Below are 17,473 nucleotides of genomic sequence, written 5' to 3' on the forward strand. Positions count from 1 at the left end.
GCCCAGAAGAAGTAGTGAAAAACCTTCTCCCCCACAAAGGACATACACGAAGTGAAGGGAAAGTCACTCAGTCATGTCTGACTCTTTACAACCCCATGGACTACACAGTCCGTGGAATTCTCTAGGCCAGAATACTGGCGTGGGTAGCCCTTCCCTTCTCCAGGGGATCTTCCCAACCCAGAGATAGAACCCAGGTCTTCTGCATTGCAGGTGGATTCTTTACCAGCTGAGCCACAAGGGAAGCCCAAGAATACTGGCGTGGGTAGCCTATCCCTTCTCCAGGGGATCATCCCAACCCAGGAACTGAATTGAGCTTTCCTGAATTGCAGGTGGATTCTTTACCAACTGAGCTATCAGGGAAGCCCCAAGGACATGTGTATCTCAGTATAAATTCATTCTTAATCTGTTTGCTAAACATTCATCAAGCCTGTTATGTGAATGACACTATAGAATATAGAAATTAGTAAGACCAGCCTCTGACCTCTAAAACTTTCCAACCTAATAGGAAAGTTACACGGACTGAACTCTCACCCTTTGCCAGCCCAGGGGGGTCATTCCTACAGCTCTCACCTCAGAAGCAGGTTTGCCATCTGCCCAACTGTTTAAATCCGAAGCCTGGGACAGCCCTGAATTCCATGATGCTCCATCTCCACGATGACCACCCAGACCCAAGCCGCTGGTACCTCCCACCTGGACTAAGGCAGCAGCTTCCTAAGTGGTCTCTCGCTCCACACCACCTTCTCCAAATGCTGCATGTACTAACATCTGCAGTAAATTAATCTTCACGTTCCTCTACTGCTTAAAGACATCTAACAGCTCCCCAGCACTCTTTGGAAACAGCCAAACTCCTTCTGGGGGTCTCCAAGGCCCACATCAGCTGGCCCCCTGCCCTCCTGGCATCCCGCCCTCTGGTGACTGCACCCATCTGCTCTGCCCTCACCCCACCTCCTGGCTGGATGCCACGTGCCTGCTTCCTCTTCCTCTGCCTGGAGATACCCACCTGCTTCCGGTCACACAAGCATCATCCTCACTCCGCACGAGCCTTGTAAGAAATGTCCCCGCCTCAGGAGGCCTCTCCTGATCGCTCCATCTAGCACTGCCCGAGGCGGTCTACTTTCATCTCATTTTCATTTTCTACCCTTATTCATAAATGACCTGTGATGGCTGCTCCCCTGGAGCGACCTGTAAGCCCACCTGGGGTCTTATCGGGAACTGTGTCCCCAAGCGGAGAACCATGCCTGCTTCTCAGGAGGAGCTGAGAAAGGACCTGCTCACAGACAAGTGAGCATCACAAAGAACAAGACGAGGCTGCCAGAGATGGAGCGATGAGCCGTGAGACAGCCGCGGGAGGAGGGAAGTTAGGAACAGCACCCAGAGGAGTCCGCGTGTACTGCGCCTCAGGACGGGCAGACGGCACCAGCAAAGGCACGCCAGGCTCTGGGACCAGCAGAGAAGCCCCAAAGGCATGACTGGCCCAGGCAGTCTGAGTGACGAAGTGGGAAAAACGGAACGGCTGGTGCCCAGAGCAAGGGGCGCGAGGGTGGGGTGGGGTCCAGCACGGATGATGGAGAGCTGAGCTGTCAACAGGGTGGGGCGGTTCACCAAGGCCTGGGATCTTAGGTTTCAGACCAAGAGAAATCACTGAAAAGTTCTGAGGGCGAAGCTACTACATTCTGACCTACATTTCACAGACACTGAGAAAAACCACTTTAGCTTAAATGTAAGTAAACAACAACAAAACAACATCACTTTTAAGAGAACAGCATAGTCTCCCGCGTTTGGAGGAGATCCCATCTGTAAGGCCTGGGAGAGCGGGGCCCACAGCTGGCAACACTGCGTCCCAGAGCTCGGGCAGAATGCAGATCACTTTCTGTTTTCAGAGGCATGGAACAGTCACGTGTTATTGTCAAGCCTACTCAGAGTCGAAGCTGCCACCATCGAGGACAATGAAGCTGGTACCTGAATCCTGGGACAGGAAATGGGTTTCAAGCGGGGAGACGAATCCACCCATGTAAACACGCTACACACCCTAAAGACTCAAGCAGCCCCACAACACTGAACAGATGGGAACGTGCTTCTTGAATTGAAGACAACCCTAAACACCTGCATGTTACATTAAACCCAAATAAAGTGAGCATGTGACAGACACAGTCTCAGTCATGGTAGAAAGCTGCTGCTAAAACCACAGGGAGGAATTAATTAAAGACCGACAACCTGATGAGCTTCCCAAGTACCAATAACCCAGCTGCTCTGAGACTGTTCTCATGTTTCAGGGGTCTTACCGATCACCAAGGGTTAGTCCAAGACAGATTTACCTAAACAAGCACAACCCTTCTCAGTAACCCTGTCATAAGATGGAAAGGCTTCATGAACAGTGCTGGCAAGGGCTGACACAGAAGGGACCGGCCTGTGTGCACGTCCAGGAGTTCTGCAAGGAGAGAGGGCCCAGGAGTCTGCAGCCAGTGGCCTACTAACCAGACCTGGGCTCCAGCCTGCTGGCCGAGAGAAAGGAGAGTCCACAAACATGACGAAAGGCCCCCTCCCAGCTTTAAACTCCTACAACAGTGAAGAAAGTTCTTCTAGGTGTATCTACTGTCCACAAACAGGAGGACTGACCTGAGCTGAGGGACGAGATATTTAGACTTTGTGAGAAGAGCTGAGCTGGGGGCAATGGGCCATGGAACCGGTTCCCAGGTGGGAAACCGTGCCCCACGTGGGGAAAGGCAGATAGGAACAGAGTCAGAGCACAGGCTGGGCATCAGGCCGACCTGGGCTCACACCATGCCTCTGACCCTGAAACCGGCGAGCAAGCCTGTATGAACTCTCTACGTGTGAGAGAGAGAGAGTCGCTGTGACATACAGGAGCTGATGAAGGCGAGGCACTCAGGACAATGCCCAGGACAGTGACAACCAACGGACCACCAGTTCTGGAAGATGGCAGTGCTGTCAGTTTTAACACATTTAGCTGTGAGATTTACCTCCACCGTTTTACATGAGATTCTCTTTGCAGGGAAGATAAAGTTATGGACTCTTCACACACCTGGCAAGGACTCCAAAGTCCTTGCATCCACTTTGCTGTTTTGAGGCATTTTCATGACCATTTTGCAGATGGAACCATGGAGGACTCAGGCAATTAAGCTAATTGCTCAAGGTCACCAGCACCAAGTCCCTGGAAACCACCACCGTGCGTGGTCTCTGGCCTCCTAGAGACTGGGAGGAGGGAGCACGACTCCCTGGGCATCTGAAGCCCTAAGAACCAAAGTCGTTTCTGCGATTACACCACAGTTACAAAACGAAGCGCAAGTACCTGAGCCAAAGGGATCGTGCATGGAGCAATCCACGTGTCAGCTCCAAAATATTAGACTGCTATGAAAACAAGAAGGACGCCGTGATGAGCCTTACCCATGCTGATTCTGCTCGTAACAGGATACTCACACACAGCGAGCGCTGGAAAGGAACCTGAAAAATCGCTATGGCTGACTTGATAAAGGAGGGTTGAGTGCAGAAGCTTTATTTACCTGATTTTTTCCTTAAGTATGTGACTTTAATGGGGTCGACAGAGCAAATACAACCACAGGGACGACCCCAGAGAAGGCGATGCCGCTGTCCACTCACCCTGGGTTGTACAGCATGACGGCGGAGAGGTTCTCGCGGGACTTGGACAGGTCGCTCATGGACAAGCTGAGAGAGGACAGAAGGCCGCTCTAAGAGCAGACACAGGGCAGAGCGGTTACCTCGGCGGCAGGAGAAGGTAACTGCCCGCACGTCTCTCTCCTGGGGAGAGGCAGTGAGGGGCCCAGCACCCCCAGGAGCCCACACACAACTGCGCCCTCTGAGGACGGAAGCTGCGGCACCCAGGCCCTAAGCTAACGCCAGTGGGGTCTCACCCCCGCACAGGAGCCGCTCAGCCCCAAGGGGCTCCCTGACCTGCTGCATCCAGGGAAGGGGGTGTCCTGGCATCCCTGGCACGCCCGTGCCCTAGCAGCAGCACCCACGCCTGCTGAGTGACAAAGAGGGACGGGGAGGAGGAGGGAGACCAGGAGAGCAAACGCTGCACCCTGCTCCCACAGAAGGTTACGGGCAGGCCTGCTTCCTTCCCTCTCCTCCCTGCAACGGGGTCCCCAAAGGGCCCTCCAGGGAGACCTGGGCTGAGGCAGACAGGAGGCTCAGAGGCTGGAAGCAGCAGCCCAGAGAAGGCTGAGGTGGGGACTGCGCTTTCTGATTATTCCCACCTAGGTCACTGGGGACCCTGGCAGTCCTGGAAAAGCAGGCCGAGGCGTGGGGCTGAGTGACTCAGGGTGGGGGGCTGACACATTGTGTGACTTGGGGCAGGGGGATGACACCCCGTGTGAGGGGCTGTGACTCGGGGCAGGGGGCTGACACCCCGTGTGAGGGGCTGTGACTCGAGGCGAGGGGCTGACACCCCGTGTGAGGGGCTGTGACTCGGGGCGAGGGGCTGACACCCCGTGTGAGGGGCTGTGACTCGGAGCGAGGAGCTGACACCCCGTGTGAGGGGCTGTGACTCGGCGCGGGTGCTGACACCCCGTGTGAGGGGCTGTGACTCGGAGCGAGGAGCTGACACCCCGTGTGAGGGGCTGTGACTCGGTGCAGGTGCTGACACCCCGTGTGAGGGGCTGTGACTCGGGGCCGGGGGCTGACACCCCGTGTGAGGGGCTGTGACTAGGGGCCGGGGGCTGACACCCCGTGTGAGGGGCTGTGACTCGGGGCAAGGGGCTGACACCCCGTGTGAGGGATGAGTGACTCGGGTGGGGGGCTGACACCCTGTGTGAGGGGCCATGTGACTCGGGGCGGGGGGCTGACACCCCGTGTGAGGGATGAGTGACTCGGTGCAGGTGCTGACACCCCGTGTGAGGGATGAGTGACTCGGTGCAGGTGCTGACACCCCGTGTGAGGGGCTGTGACTCGGTGCAGGTGCTGACACCCCGTGTGAGGGGCTGTGACTCGGGGCCGGGGGCTGACACCCCGTGTGAGGGGCTGTGACTCGGGGCCGGGGGCTGACACCCCGTATGAGGGGCTGTGACTCGGGGCCGGGGGCTGACACCCCGTATGAGGGGCTAGCACATCTGGGCCGGCACTCAGGGCTCAAGTCCCTGATCCCCACTTGCTGGCCACAGGACAGGCCAGTCTCAGTCTCTCCTCTCGCTCGTCTGTGACTTGGGGGTACCAACAGCCTCTGTGGACACAAAGTGGTTCACAGGGAGGCTCCGCACGGTGCCTGCCTCACAGACATCTCTGCTGTGACTTCACTGTCTTCCTCCGTCTAAGCTCAGCACGGTGCTCTAGAGCTAGGCAGACATCGCTCCCTCTCACCCCTTCCCTTCCCTCTCTGGTCCTTGGCCCACATCCCCATCTAGAGCTTCAAGCGCCCCTGGACGTCCCCATCCAAACAAGCTGCAACCTCTTCCAGTTGTTCAACTGTCCTAAACTCGCCCCATCTCTGCTTCACACCCCGATCAAAAACTCAACTTACTGGGAATGAAAATAAGCAGTGAGCAAAGTTTTGAATGAAAGTGATTCTGATGTAGAAGTAACTCTTAAAACAGACACTCCCGAGTGGAGGGCACCCTCCACTTAATTTGAGAGCGTGTCCACCCCCTTTCGGGGGATGGGGACGCAGGGCTGAAGAGGAGGCTGGAGAGCCGCCTGTCTCCTCCCACGCGGGACCTCACTCTATCCTATTCCACCAGCCCACCGTCCGCAGGGAAGCCCTCCCTGAGGGCTGGTTCCTGCCCCAGAAAGTCTAATTTCTGGAGCCAGAGCGGAGACCCCTCTTCCCCCACCCCTAGCCCCCGCCGCAAAGTGGACTTGGCTCCCCGAGATTCCACGCTGCTCACCTTCCTCTTCTCCCTGAGCTTGGCCGCCTCCTTTGGGTGGTTAAAACGAAACATGTTGGTTCTTCCCAAGAGGATCATGGCACCTAAGAACGCACAGAAATAGCAATGAGTTTACCGTGAGCAACCTGGTCAGCGGAGGATACTCTAACATGGAATTCCGCAGCTGAGATGGGATTCCCAGAAACAAGAGGAGGCTTTCATCCCAAAAGTCTGCTTACACAAGCCAATTCTAAACCTTCAAATGCTTTTATTTTTTTACAGCCAAGCGTCACAATATTTATGTCACCCAGGGCAGAAGTGAGGGGTTTAACTACTACAAAATCATACAAGACTTAAAACTTAATATACAAATAATTAAGACTTTTGACTGTTGAGAAGAAAAACAGAAAGCAGTTCACCAAAGAGATATTGGGAAAGCAAACAAAGCGTAGGGTCACCAATTTAGAAAATGTTTATCAATGCCAATGAAAGCAAAAACTTTCAAAAGAAAAAACAGTGAAACTGCCAGAGCACAGGTCACTGTTACTAAAATCTCCCTCAGAATTTGACAGGAAAGAAAACGTGCATGAGGAGTGTCTATCTCCTGTAAAGACGCTGCCTCTTGCGAAAATCCTGCTAAAACTGAAATGGCTACATTAGACACACAAGGAGGGCTCCTTCTGACTGACAAGGGTCCACACTGTACAAAGGGCAGAAGGATGGAATGTAAATGCACAAGGGTAACAAAATCATTAGGTGGGGAGGCAACTTTCAGCTTGACTAAGCCAGTAAGCAAAAAGGCACTTTCTAAGGTCGGAGCTGTCCAAAGCTGGCACAGATGTCACAGGAAGCAGTGAACTCCCCGTCCCTGGAAGCATTTAAAAGATGTACTATCTGAGCTCGTCCCACTTCCCAGGTGACGCCAGTGGTAAAGAACCACTTGCCAGTCAATGCAGGAGTCATAAGAGACGCAGGTTCGATCCCTGGGTCGGGAAGATCCCCTGAAGCAGGGCGTGGCAACCCACTCCAGGATTCTTGCCTGGAGAATCCCATGGACAGAGTAGCCTGGTGGGCTACAGTCCATAGGTTGCCCAGAGTTGGACGTGACTGAAGCAACTTAGCACACAAGCACATATCACACCTGAGAGTCTATCAAGCCTTCAGTACAGACCCCATGTTCAATCTTTGCCCTGAAAATGAAGGCAACATATTTGTGAAGATAAGACATTTGTATGAGAAGTCTTCAACCATGAAGGATCAAAGTGATGAGTTCAGGGTGCAGAATGGGGAGACAGACTCTGGCATCAAGGTCCTCCGCTGGGTCTCACAGGACAAGCAGAGGACAAGAGAGGTGCCCCATGTGAGGGTGACCGGGGACAGGAGCTAAGCCTGAGACCAGGGATGGGTCTCCAGAGTCTGGAGAAAGGAGAGTCAAGCCCAGCCAAAACACAGGGCATCTGAAATAGCAGCAAGAACCCATATTGGACAGATGAGGTAGAAAGAGACCGCAGAGAACTAGCAGCCAGGATAAAGAATTTGCAACACAAAGGTCAAAGAAAAAAGTTCAGGTCCTGGAGGTGTTTTGTGTATCCCACGCAAATTAAAAAGAAAAAAAAAATCAACAGTGAAAACTCCATAGTTGTCACATAAAAGTCTGAGTTTCTGGCTTCCCTTCAAAAATTAGGAGATCTGGTGTCAGGAGGTCAGTACTGTCACTGGGCTGCTGCCTGCTGGCTCCCCTGGACAGGGCACGTGACTTCTGGTTGGCCACAGCCATCCGTCTCTATTGGGTACCAGTTCCCCCTGGACCCTGAAGGTAGCATCGATATCCCACATGGCCACTCTGGAGCTTCAGACCGGCATATCCATATGCCTATTTCACGTACTATCTCAGAATCTCAAAGGAGCTTCAAATTCAATACAGTTAAAACCTAATGGGTTTGGATCATAACCAAGGGAGTAACCGAAGTACTGGTTCTGGTGACTGCTGTTATTTAGCAGAAATGGAGCCAAGAGGAGAAGGACACAGTTTGGGGAGACTCAGAAGGGCAGCAGTGGATATTATCCATCCAACAATCTGCTTATCCTCCTCACATAAAACTGCATTCATATATTTCCCAATTATGGAAAGGCACCGTGACCATAATGAAGAAAGGTGTTTCCCATGCCTTCTATGACTGGGACACAAAACCGTGTGTCACACAGAAAATCAAAAATCAAACAGCCGTGCCCAGGATATATGTGTATTTAATGCTCTTAAAGTGACATTAGAGATTAATAAGGCAATCTCATTTGAAGTGTTAATTACCTCTAATCGAATTTTTTTTCCTGTTAATCAAATGTTCAGCCATGCAAGGTGAAAATTGCTAAAATATGTTCATGGAAAAATAGGATAGTATTTCAGAGACATATTTCATATTGTATTAAATGAATGAAAATAATCTTGCCACCCATGTATGTGCATGAAATACACATAAAAATCTCTTTGAGGAGTTATAAAAGAAAAAACCACCGGTGACTATTCCTTGCTTCCATCCAAAGAGTGTGTAAAAACTGCTTGGCACATAAAAGGGACTCTGTTTAGGCTGGTCCCTTCTCTTTCCTCCACTGCAGTCCTTTCCTGAACAAACCTACTGGCTGCGCTTCCTTCTCACACGACGCTGCTGTGCATCCGTTCACTCAACAAACACTGCGTGGGCACCTACTGTGCTCATCACTGTGATAAGCACCGGGGTGAGGATGCAAAGAAGAACGAGTCAGACACGCCTTGTCCGCAGGGAGCTTGTAAATAAGGAGAGAGAGGTCACGCAGCAAACAACTTCACCAACAAACCCAGAGCTGCAATCGAAGGAGGCGCTGCCTCTGGCTCGTGGGCACCTGGGAACGGAGCGGGGCGCAGGGAGAGGCGACGGAAGGGTGCCCTGCGGGAGGCAGTGCCTCAGACAAGCTCCTGGGGTTGGGGGGGCAGGAAGCAGATGCAGCAGAGACAGGAACAGGCGATGATGATGGGAGACACAGACGCAGACACCAGGCAGAGTACTGCCCAGGATGAGACTTGAGAGGCAGGGAGGGACAGAGCACACGGAGCCACTCAGCACACAGGGAGGCGCCTTGGATTTCATGTCCAGGCAACAGGAAGACCCTGAAGGCCTTTGTGCAGCAGCAGCATCATGTGACTGGACTTGAGTTTCAAGTCCAACTCTTTCTACTGTTTGAAAAATGAACCAGAGAGCAAGAGGAGATGTAGATAAACAAGGCAGGTGACTACTGCAGCTGTCTGGGTCAAAGATGCGGGCAGCTCAGCACTGGGTGGGGGGGAGGCCTCAGAGGAAGGGAAGTGAACAGACTGGGAGACACCTGGAGATAACATGGCCAGGACTCATGCTGGGCAAGAGACAGGGACCAGGAGGTGAGGAAGACGGCTCTTGGCTAGGCTTCGCTGTAACTAGCTGGCTAGGGAGCCGTTCACACCGAATGAGAACACCTGAGAAGGGTCAAACTCGGGCTGGGGCAGAAATACTGAGTTTGGTTTTAGACATAAGGAATTTGAGATGCCTTTTGCAGGTAGAAGGGCGTGAAGCTCCAGAAGAAAGGCTGGGAGCTCTCTCAATCTGTCCATCTACCAACCTACCCACCTTCATACCTACTTACTCATATACATATATACACATATACACATGCGTATTTTTGATAATCTGGTGCTCTGTGCTAAAATATAGAATATTTTACGATGTTTTCCTGATGTTGGCATGTATACTTTTGAAAGAACCCCTTGTTTTTGTCAAGTACATTCTGTTGAATGATGGAAATTACGAAATTTAGAAAGTTGGAGGATTAAGAATTGCTTTTTAATCCTAACAATAACCAAAAAAATTTACATATGAGATACAGACCTCAAAATATATAGCCAGATGGCTATACACACATACATATGTATATCTCTAGCCAAGGATCTGTGCATATACACGTGTACATATAAACACATGCATCTCTACAGATACTAGGTAGATATGTGTACATACACATGTGCATGTATGTGTGTGTGCGTGAGAGTGTGCTATATCTCTTCCTATACATGAGTCATCTCTAACAAAGGAAGCCACAGCTGTGGGAAAGTCACCTGAGGAGAGGACAGAAAGGTGGGAACCAAGAGAGCCCAACGCCGAGTACCTAAAGGAACTCAGCTTTTAACGGCTGAGTAGAAGAGGATGAACCCCTACAGTAAACAGAGAAGGGCCACCAGAGGGGGGAGAAGGAAAACCTCAGAAGCCAGGGAAGTCGTGGTCGAGGTCTCCCGAGTGCACAGCTCATTCAAGAAGTTTGTGTATTCTTCTGTATACTTGACACATGAATCAACTACACTTCAATAAACAAAACAGAAAAAGAAGCTGTCTGTGTATGAAGAGAAAGAGAGTTCGTGGTAGCTGGAGCAGGGAGATAACAGATCCCATGGGATATTTTTGTTTAAAGGAGACTTGTGAGTATATTTAAAAAGCAAAAAGCTGAAGGGAAAGAGGCAACGAAGGAATGGATGACAGCGACTGGCTGTGCAAGGCCTTCGTAAGAGACCCAGCGCCTGTGTTCCGCCTGCAGTAAACCCTCAAGGGCTCGGCACCCTCATCAAGTCCTCAACACTTCCTTCTAGATCTCAATTTTTCTATGATTGACTCCTTCATCTGAGATTACCGCGATTAATCACAGCAGATGGACTTTCTGTGATGCACTTAATTTGCATGTTCAGAGTATAGCTAAACCTCCTTGAAATATATGATGGCATCTTTGAGATCCTGTTAAACACTTGAGGACAGACAAATCCCAGGTAGTCTTAAAAGTGGATAGAGCAGAAACAACATTATAAAAGGTAGACAAAGATGCTTGTTAACAGCAAAAACAGCTTTACTGACGTCTCTTGTGAACGAAACCACTGAACAAAGCTTCATAGGAGACTTTCTATCTTAATATTTCAGGCACGCTGAAAAAAATTAATCACGTAGACATTTCTAGTGATTTCTAAGGAGTGTCGTGATAATAATCATTAATATCACTATTAATTACGGTCCTCAAATTTCATGTGAGATTTTTCTAATTCTACAGCCCAAATAAATCAACTGTTTGAAATCAAATGGTGTCAAATAAATATTTCTGAGGTGATGGTGTTTGAATTATTTCATTCTGAGTTACTATTAATAAAAACACAGAAAAGAACTGTATTCCCAAAAGGGCATGGTCAAATGTAATATGAGCTTCCTGGCCAAAAAGCAGGGAACCATTTGAAACTCTGCTTCAGGGCTCCAATTTCTGCATTTAATCCTAGTTCTGAAAGCCCCTCCTCAGCAACTTCCTCCCCAACATACACACAATATAACACCTTGCTCAACCACACTCAGTGAAGGACAGGTATTCATTTTCGATACAACAGTCAGAAAAGCAGGGTGTGATGAGGGGGTGGGAGGGAGGCCCAAGGGGTAAGGGATATATGTATACTTACGGCTGACTCACAGTGTTGTACAGCAGAAACCAGCATAATACAGTAAAGCAATTACCCTTCAATTAAAAATAAATTTTAAAAAAGTTTAAAGATAAAAAAAGAAAAGAAAAGCTCTTGTCTGGAAAAATTTTCTGGAATGCTATCACATGAAAAGTTGAGTGAGGCAGAACAGGTGAAGCTCTTATTTCCTAGTTCAAGCTAAAATAAACTTTCCTTGTATATGATAATTTCAAGTCATATAAAAGATCTTTAAAATACTTCACACTAAAATAAGTTAAGATGACAGCACCAATTGGGGGATCTGACAGAGTCTCATCTCCACTAACGTGCCAATACTTAAGAACATCTGACGTAACATGTCCTAGGTTTGGACTCTTGTAACACTGGCTTTTAAGACACCTGAAATACAGCAATTTCCCTCCATCTCAAAAATGGTTTTGGGCAGCAAGACAGGGAAGACTTAAGATTTGTCATGGTGCCGGTGGAGGGTATGCAATTCTTACATGAACACTAACAAATTCTTACAGGTCACATGGCTTGGGGCTGACAGGTGGCTCAGGTGAGTGACTTGCACTGGGCATCAAGCATAGCAGGTATAAAGCTTGTCATCAGACGGCCCATTAGCATCTGTGAAGGATGTAAATGCATGTGACACCTTACCAAAAAGCCACCTGGGCCCTGTACTCTCCTTTTCAATGTTTATACTCAAATGTGGATTTGCAACTTCCTGCTGTAGATGAACCACTTTTTTACTTTATCTTTTTTCACTTCGTCTCAGTTGTGTCAGACTCTTTGTGACCTCATGGACTGTCCAGGGAATTCTCCACACCAGAATACTGGAGTGGGTAGCCTTTCCCTTCTCCAGAGGATCTTCCCAACCCAGGGATCAAACCCACGTCTCCCACATTGCAGGCGGATTCTTTACCAGCTGAGCCACAAAGCAAGCCCAAGAACACTGGAGTGGGTGGCCCATCCCTTCTCTAGGGATCTTCCTGACCCAGGGTTTCCTGCATTGCAGGCGGATACTTTACCAACTGAGCTATCAGGGAAGCCCCCTGTTCACTTTTGGTGAAGTGAAAATTGCAAATTAGATTCTGGGACTCTGGAGAATAAAGAAAACTGATTTTCGGTCTTCATTATAGAGATTTCTAGCCAAATAATCGACAACGATCATTTGCTCCAACTGTGTACACAGGTTCAGTGTGAAGCTTTATAAAATTTCAAGATGTGCCAGTGCCATCCCTGCCAAAGCAATCTTCAGTGGCATGTGCGTGGGTGTGGGGTGAGTGGGAGATGAAACTTTTCCTCTTAAAACCTCGGGGGAGATACAGTAGACAATAAAATATTCGATTCTGCAGCACTGAATGGAAGACAGGACACTAAGTGGTCAAACTCTCAGCACAGTGGCCCTTCACTATCCAGAACACCGCCTCCTCCCACCCCAGGGAGACCAGTGTCCGGGACGCTCAAGTCCCTTATGCAGAAGGGCCTAGTACCTGCATATACCTACTGACAGCCTCCTGTACACTTTAAATTACTCCAGCTTACTTAGAGTATCTAACAGAATGTAAATGCTATGTAAATAGTTGTAAATACAATGTAAATGATATGTAAATAACTCCCAGAGCATGGAAAATTTCAAGTTTTGCTTTCTGGAACTTTTTCCCTGAATAGTTTTAATCTGCAGTTGTTGGCTGGATTCACTGGGATGCAAAACCACATACAGAGGGCTGACTGTCATTTTCTTTCCATTCATACCTAGTAGGTCATACTCTCTGTTACCAGCAATACAGCTTAGTCTGTCAGTAACAATCTCAACTATTCAGCTCTTGCTTCCAACACCCACCAAGCTGTCCACATTCTAGCCTTCCTTCCAAAATGCCCCCTTCTCCCCTCTCCCTAAACACGGACAGTCTCCTAACTGCATCAACTCCTTTTCTTTACGGCTCACCCTCAAGCCTCCTCTGGACTACATAAAAACTGGGCTGTCCTTCACCTCCATGAATACGTTCTTGTTCCCCTGACTGGTGAGCACCTTCTGCAGAAAACCCATGCCACCAGCCTGGGATGGTGTGTTACTCCCTGCCAAACCGGGAGTGCTCCAAACCTGCCAAGACTCCGCAGGCGCGGCTGCTTGTTCTCCTGCTCCTCTGCCCCCCACCTCACCCACTCTCCAGCCTTTAGGTAACTCTTCACTAGTCACTTTGGCCCAAGTCTATCTAAGTCACTTTTCACCAAGGACCATTATGACAAATTCATTCATTTCGGAACTCAGCTTTGGGTAAATGTCTTTCTCATCGGTCTGAAGCTGCTCTAGAGGGCAAGTTTTGGTTCTGCCCAACGTGGAGCAGCACCCTCCGCCTCAGTTGTGAGCGATCACGAACAATAAATGTAATGATTCAGACAAGAGAAGAGAAGGGTTTAAAGGAACTGACAAACGGTTGTCTCCTGGGCCAAAGCCTGGGGCAGGAATGTGTGGTTACCCTCGGTCTTCATACTAGAGTGTGCATCGGAGTCACCTGAAGGACTTGTGGGGTCAAAAGAATCTAGATTGCTGGGCCCGTCCCCAGATGTCCTGATTGGGTGGGTCAGGGATGGGGCTAGGAAACTGCATTTTGAAAGGCTCCCAGGTAATGCCGACTGTGCTGATCTGGGGACACACTAAGAGCCGCTGGCTTTGGGTATAGTCTTTAAGAACAGTTAGGCCTCTGACGCTCAACAGTCTCTGCTGAAGGAAGCATACACGTGCAAGTGACAGGTGTCGGCTTTGCGGATCTCCAATTAGAGGAAGACATCTAATGCCAGCTTAAGGGCCAGAGCAAGGGAGTTGAAGGGGAGATGAGACAGTGTGATCTGCTGGCTTTCTGTGAAGTGCGGAAGGTCTCTTCTGTTCTCCAGACAGCTTGGCTAAACTGCTCGAAAATTCATCTCCTTTTCTAGCTGCACTAAAATTCTTTTGTACTTTGTCACTGAACAATTCACAGCAGCCTTTCAGCAGATGAGCATGCTATCAAGGCTCCTGAGCGCCACTCCACCTGCTCCCTCCAAGAGCTGGAATACACACAAGTACATTCTGGCGCTGAAGCATGGCGCATTCAAATGCACCAAAGGGTGAAGTCCCCGGACGGACTTGCTGCAGCACTGCTCACGGGAGAGGTGAGCGTGCAATGGCTCTGACAAACCAGCAAGACCAGTGGAGTCCACTGATGTTGAATGGAAAATTCATTACGTTTAGTGACTATCACCTTTAATATATACATACTGGACTAAAAAGAAAAAAATAATTAAAATAAGAAAGAATAGTGCCTAGAAATTATAGGACAAATGTTGAAATACATTTTTAATGATACCTCATCTGTTTTTTGTACATTTCATATTAAACATATGAAAAAATGGAAGAAAAAAAGACTAAGGTCTGAGACTCTATCAAACACAACTCAAGGCCCAGGGATTAGACATCTGAGTCAACGCATTCTCTGGCACAGGCCCCCTCTTTCTATGGAATCATGGGAGTGAGGGAAACTACACCTCATAGAACACATCCATTGAAGAGCAAGGGTCGATGCAACGCTGCAAATCCTACCACTGTCCCTAGAAGGACCCAAGAAAGAGGCGAAAAGCTTCAGGTGCAGCGTTCTAGACATATACAATATACATGTCACCACAGTTACTTTTCAGAGTATTAGCAAATACTTTTCTTTCTAATGACTTTACCAGATTAAAACATTCCTATAATTAAGGCTCATGCGAAGAGTTGACTCATTGGAAAAGACTCTGATGCTGGGAGGGATTGGGGGCAGGAGGAGAAGGGGACGACAGAGGATGAGATGGCTGGATGGCATCACTGACTCGATGGACGTGAGTCTGAGTGAACTCCGGGAGTTGGTGATGGACAGGGAGGCCTGGCGTGCTGCGATTCATGGGGTCGCAAAGAGTCGGACACAACTGAGCAACTGAACTGAACTGAACCGATCAGATAATTAAGGCAGAGGAACTACTATTGACGCAATCTGAATGAAGTTAAGGCAGTTGACTGATACAGGTAAAAAAATTTCCCTCGCCATGGCAACAATCTGCTAAACACAGATAAATCTCCTATCAGTTGACATTCACAAGTGTCTTACGCGATTTTTGTAAGGAAATGGGGATTGCTACATGGTGTGCTCTCTAATGGCACAGCCTAACCAGCACATTTCCAAATGACTACTAATATACTGATGAAAGAGACATTTAAATACCAAGTATCCGCAATATTTACTGGGGCTTCCCACGTGGCTCGGTAATACAGAATCTGCCTGCAACGTAGGAGACGTGTGATCAACCCCTAAGTTGAGAAGATGCCCTGGAGAAGAAAATGGCAACATCCTACAGTATTCTTGCCTGGGAAATCTCATGGACAGAGGAGCCTGGCAGGCTACAGTCCACAGAGTCACAGAGAGTTGGACACAATTGAGTGACTGAGCATGCAAGCACCAGCAATATACTGGTGGTGGTGGTTTAGACACTAAGTCGTGTCCGACTCTTGCAACCCCATGGACAGAAGAGCCTGGCAGGCTACAGTCCATGGGATTCTCCAGGCAAGAATACTGGAGTGGGTTGCCATTTCCTTCTCCAGGGGACCTTCCCAACCCAGAAATCGAACCCGGGTCTCCTGCATTGTCGGCAGATTCTTTACCAACTGAGTTACAAGGGAAGCCCAACAATATAAAGATAGGAAGCTGCTAGTGAACCAGAAATCCAGTCAAACGCAGAGTTAACACAGTTAAATCATGTTATATTTTAATATCTGCAGTCTCTGTTCTTGATACCTTTACGTAAAAATAGTCTCATGAAAAAATTTTTTTTAATTTTTTAAAAAATGGCTTCATGAGTAAAAGCCAAGGTCATTTTTGGAGTATGAATACCCTGCTGTTTTTAATCTATGTCCTCGTTATTATTAGGTTTTAATAAAGTGCATATACCTTTTGAGGAGTTTGGTTTTTTCTTTTCCTTTAAAAATAAAATCTTATAGCTGAACATCCTCCTGAATTCCTGCCTGATTAAGCCCCTCCCCACTTTTCTCCAAAGATTAGCACTATTCTAAAATAGGCATGTGTCCAGACAAAGCCACAATTCTAAAAGATACAGGCACCCAACGTTCATAGCAGCACCAGTTACAATAACCAGCACGTGGAAGCAATCTAAATATCCATCGGCAGGTGAACAGATAAACAGAGATGCGGTACCTACATAAAATGGAATATCACTCGGCCATTAAAAAGAATGAAATAATGCTATTTGCAGTAACATGGATGGACCTAGAGGAAAACAAATGCCGTATGATATCACTTGGAGGTAGAATCCAAAATACTATACAAATGAACATATGTATGAAACGGAAACAGACTCACGGCATAAAGAACAGACTTGTGGTTGCCAAGGGAGAGGGGAGTAAAGAAGGGATGGCGTGGGAGTCTGGGATTATTGAATGGATAAATAACAAGGCCCAACTGTATAGCACAGAGAACTATATTTAATATCCTGTGACAAACCATAATGGAAGAGAATATGTAAAAGAATACATATGTATAACTGAGTCACTTTGCTGTATAGCAGAAATTAGACACAATAGTGTAAGTTAACTATACTTCAACAAAATTTTTGAAGAAGTAGGCATGTGTCTCGTTCATCTTTTTATTTTTGCTACATTTTGTAACCACAAACAATATATCATATTTTCTCTGTTTAAAAAACATGTTCCAGTTCTTACTTTAGTAATCTTCAAAAAAAAAAAAAAATTGAAGAAAATTTACATGGAGAATTCTAACCCTTAATTTTCCGAAGAAAAATACACGTTTTTCCCTTGAAGGGATCTTACAGTCTTAAAGTGTGCAGGTTTTTTTTTTTTTTTAAGTTACCATTTTACCTCTCTTCCGTAATGCCCTGAAACATAAAGTTGGCTTACATTTCTCTGCCCTAAGACCTACTGTGGCATTTATATTCAATGCACTGTGTTTTAATGCTGTAGCATTTTTCTGTCAATTTCATTGACATCCACACTGAGAAAGCTGCTGAGCAACACAGTAGAATTCCAGAGGAACTCAGCCCATCAGGTCTGAAAACCATGCCACCAAGGTAATAAAACAATTAAGAGTGCCCTGAAGGGGAAGAT

The 17,473-nt window shown here is 48.1% G+C and overlaps 1 protein-coding gene across 3 annotated transcripts in view; it reads right to left on the minus strand.

Moving 5' to 3' along the window:
- The window catches only part of KIF16B (kinesin family member 16B), a 294,681-nt gene that overhangs the window by 123,423 nt on the left and 153,785 nt on the right, over positions 1–17,473 (minus strand). For all 3 annotated transcript variants that reach the window (XM_052650604.1, XM_052650603.1, XM_052650602.1), the window contains 2 exons: positions 5,856–5,938; positions 3,616–3,704 (listed from right to left, as the gene is read on the minus strand). In XM_052650604.1, coding sequence (XP_052506564.1) covers positions 3,616–3,704; positions 5,856–5,938 — 172 coding nt within the window. The remainder of the gene's footprint in view (positions 1–3,615; positions 3,705–5,855; positions 5,939–17,473) is intronic.

The sequence above is a fragment of the Budorcas taxicolor genome, chromosome 13 (assembly GCF_023091745.1).
Source record: "Budorcas taxicolor isolate Tak-1 chromosome 13, Takin1.1, whole genome shotgun sequence".
NCBI classification, from domain to species: Eukaryota; Metazoa; Chordata; class Mammalia; order Artiodactyla; family Bovidae; genus Budorcas; species Budorcas taxicolor.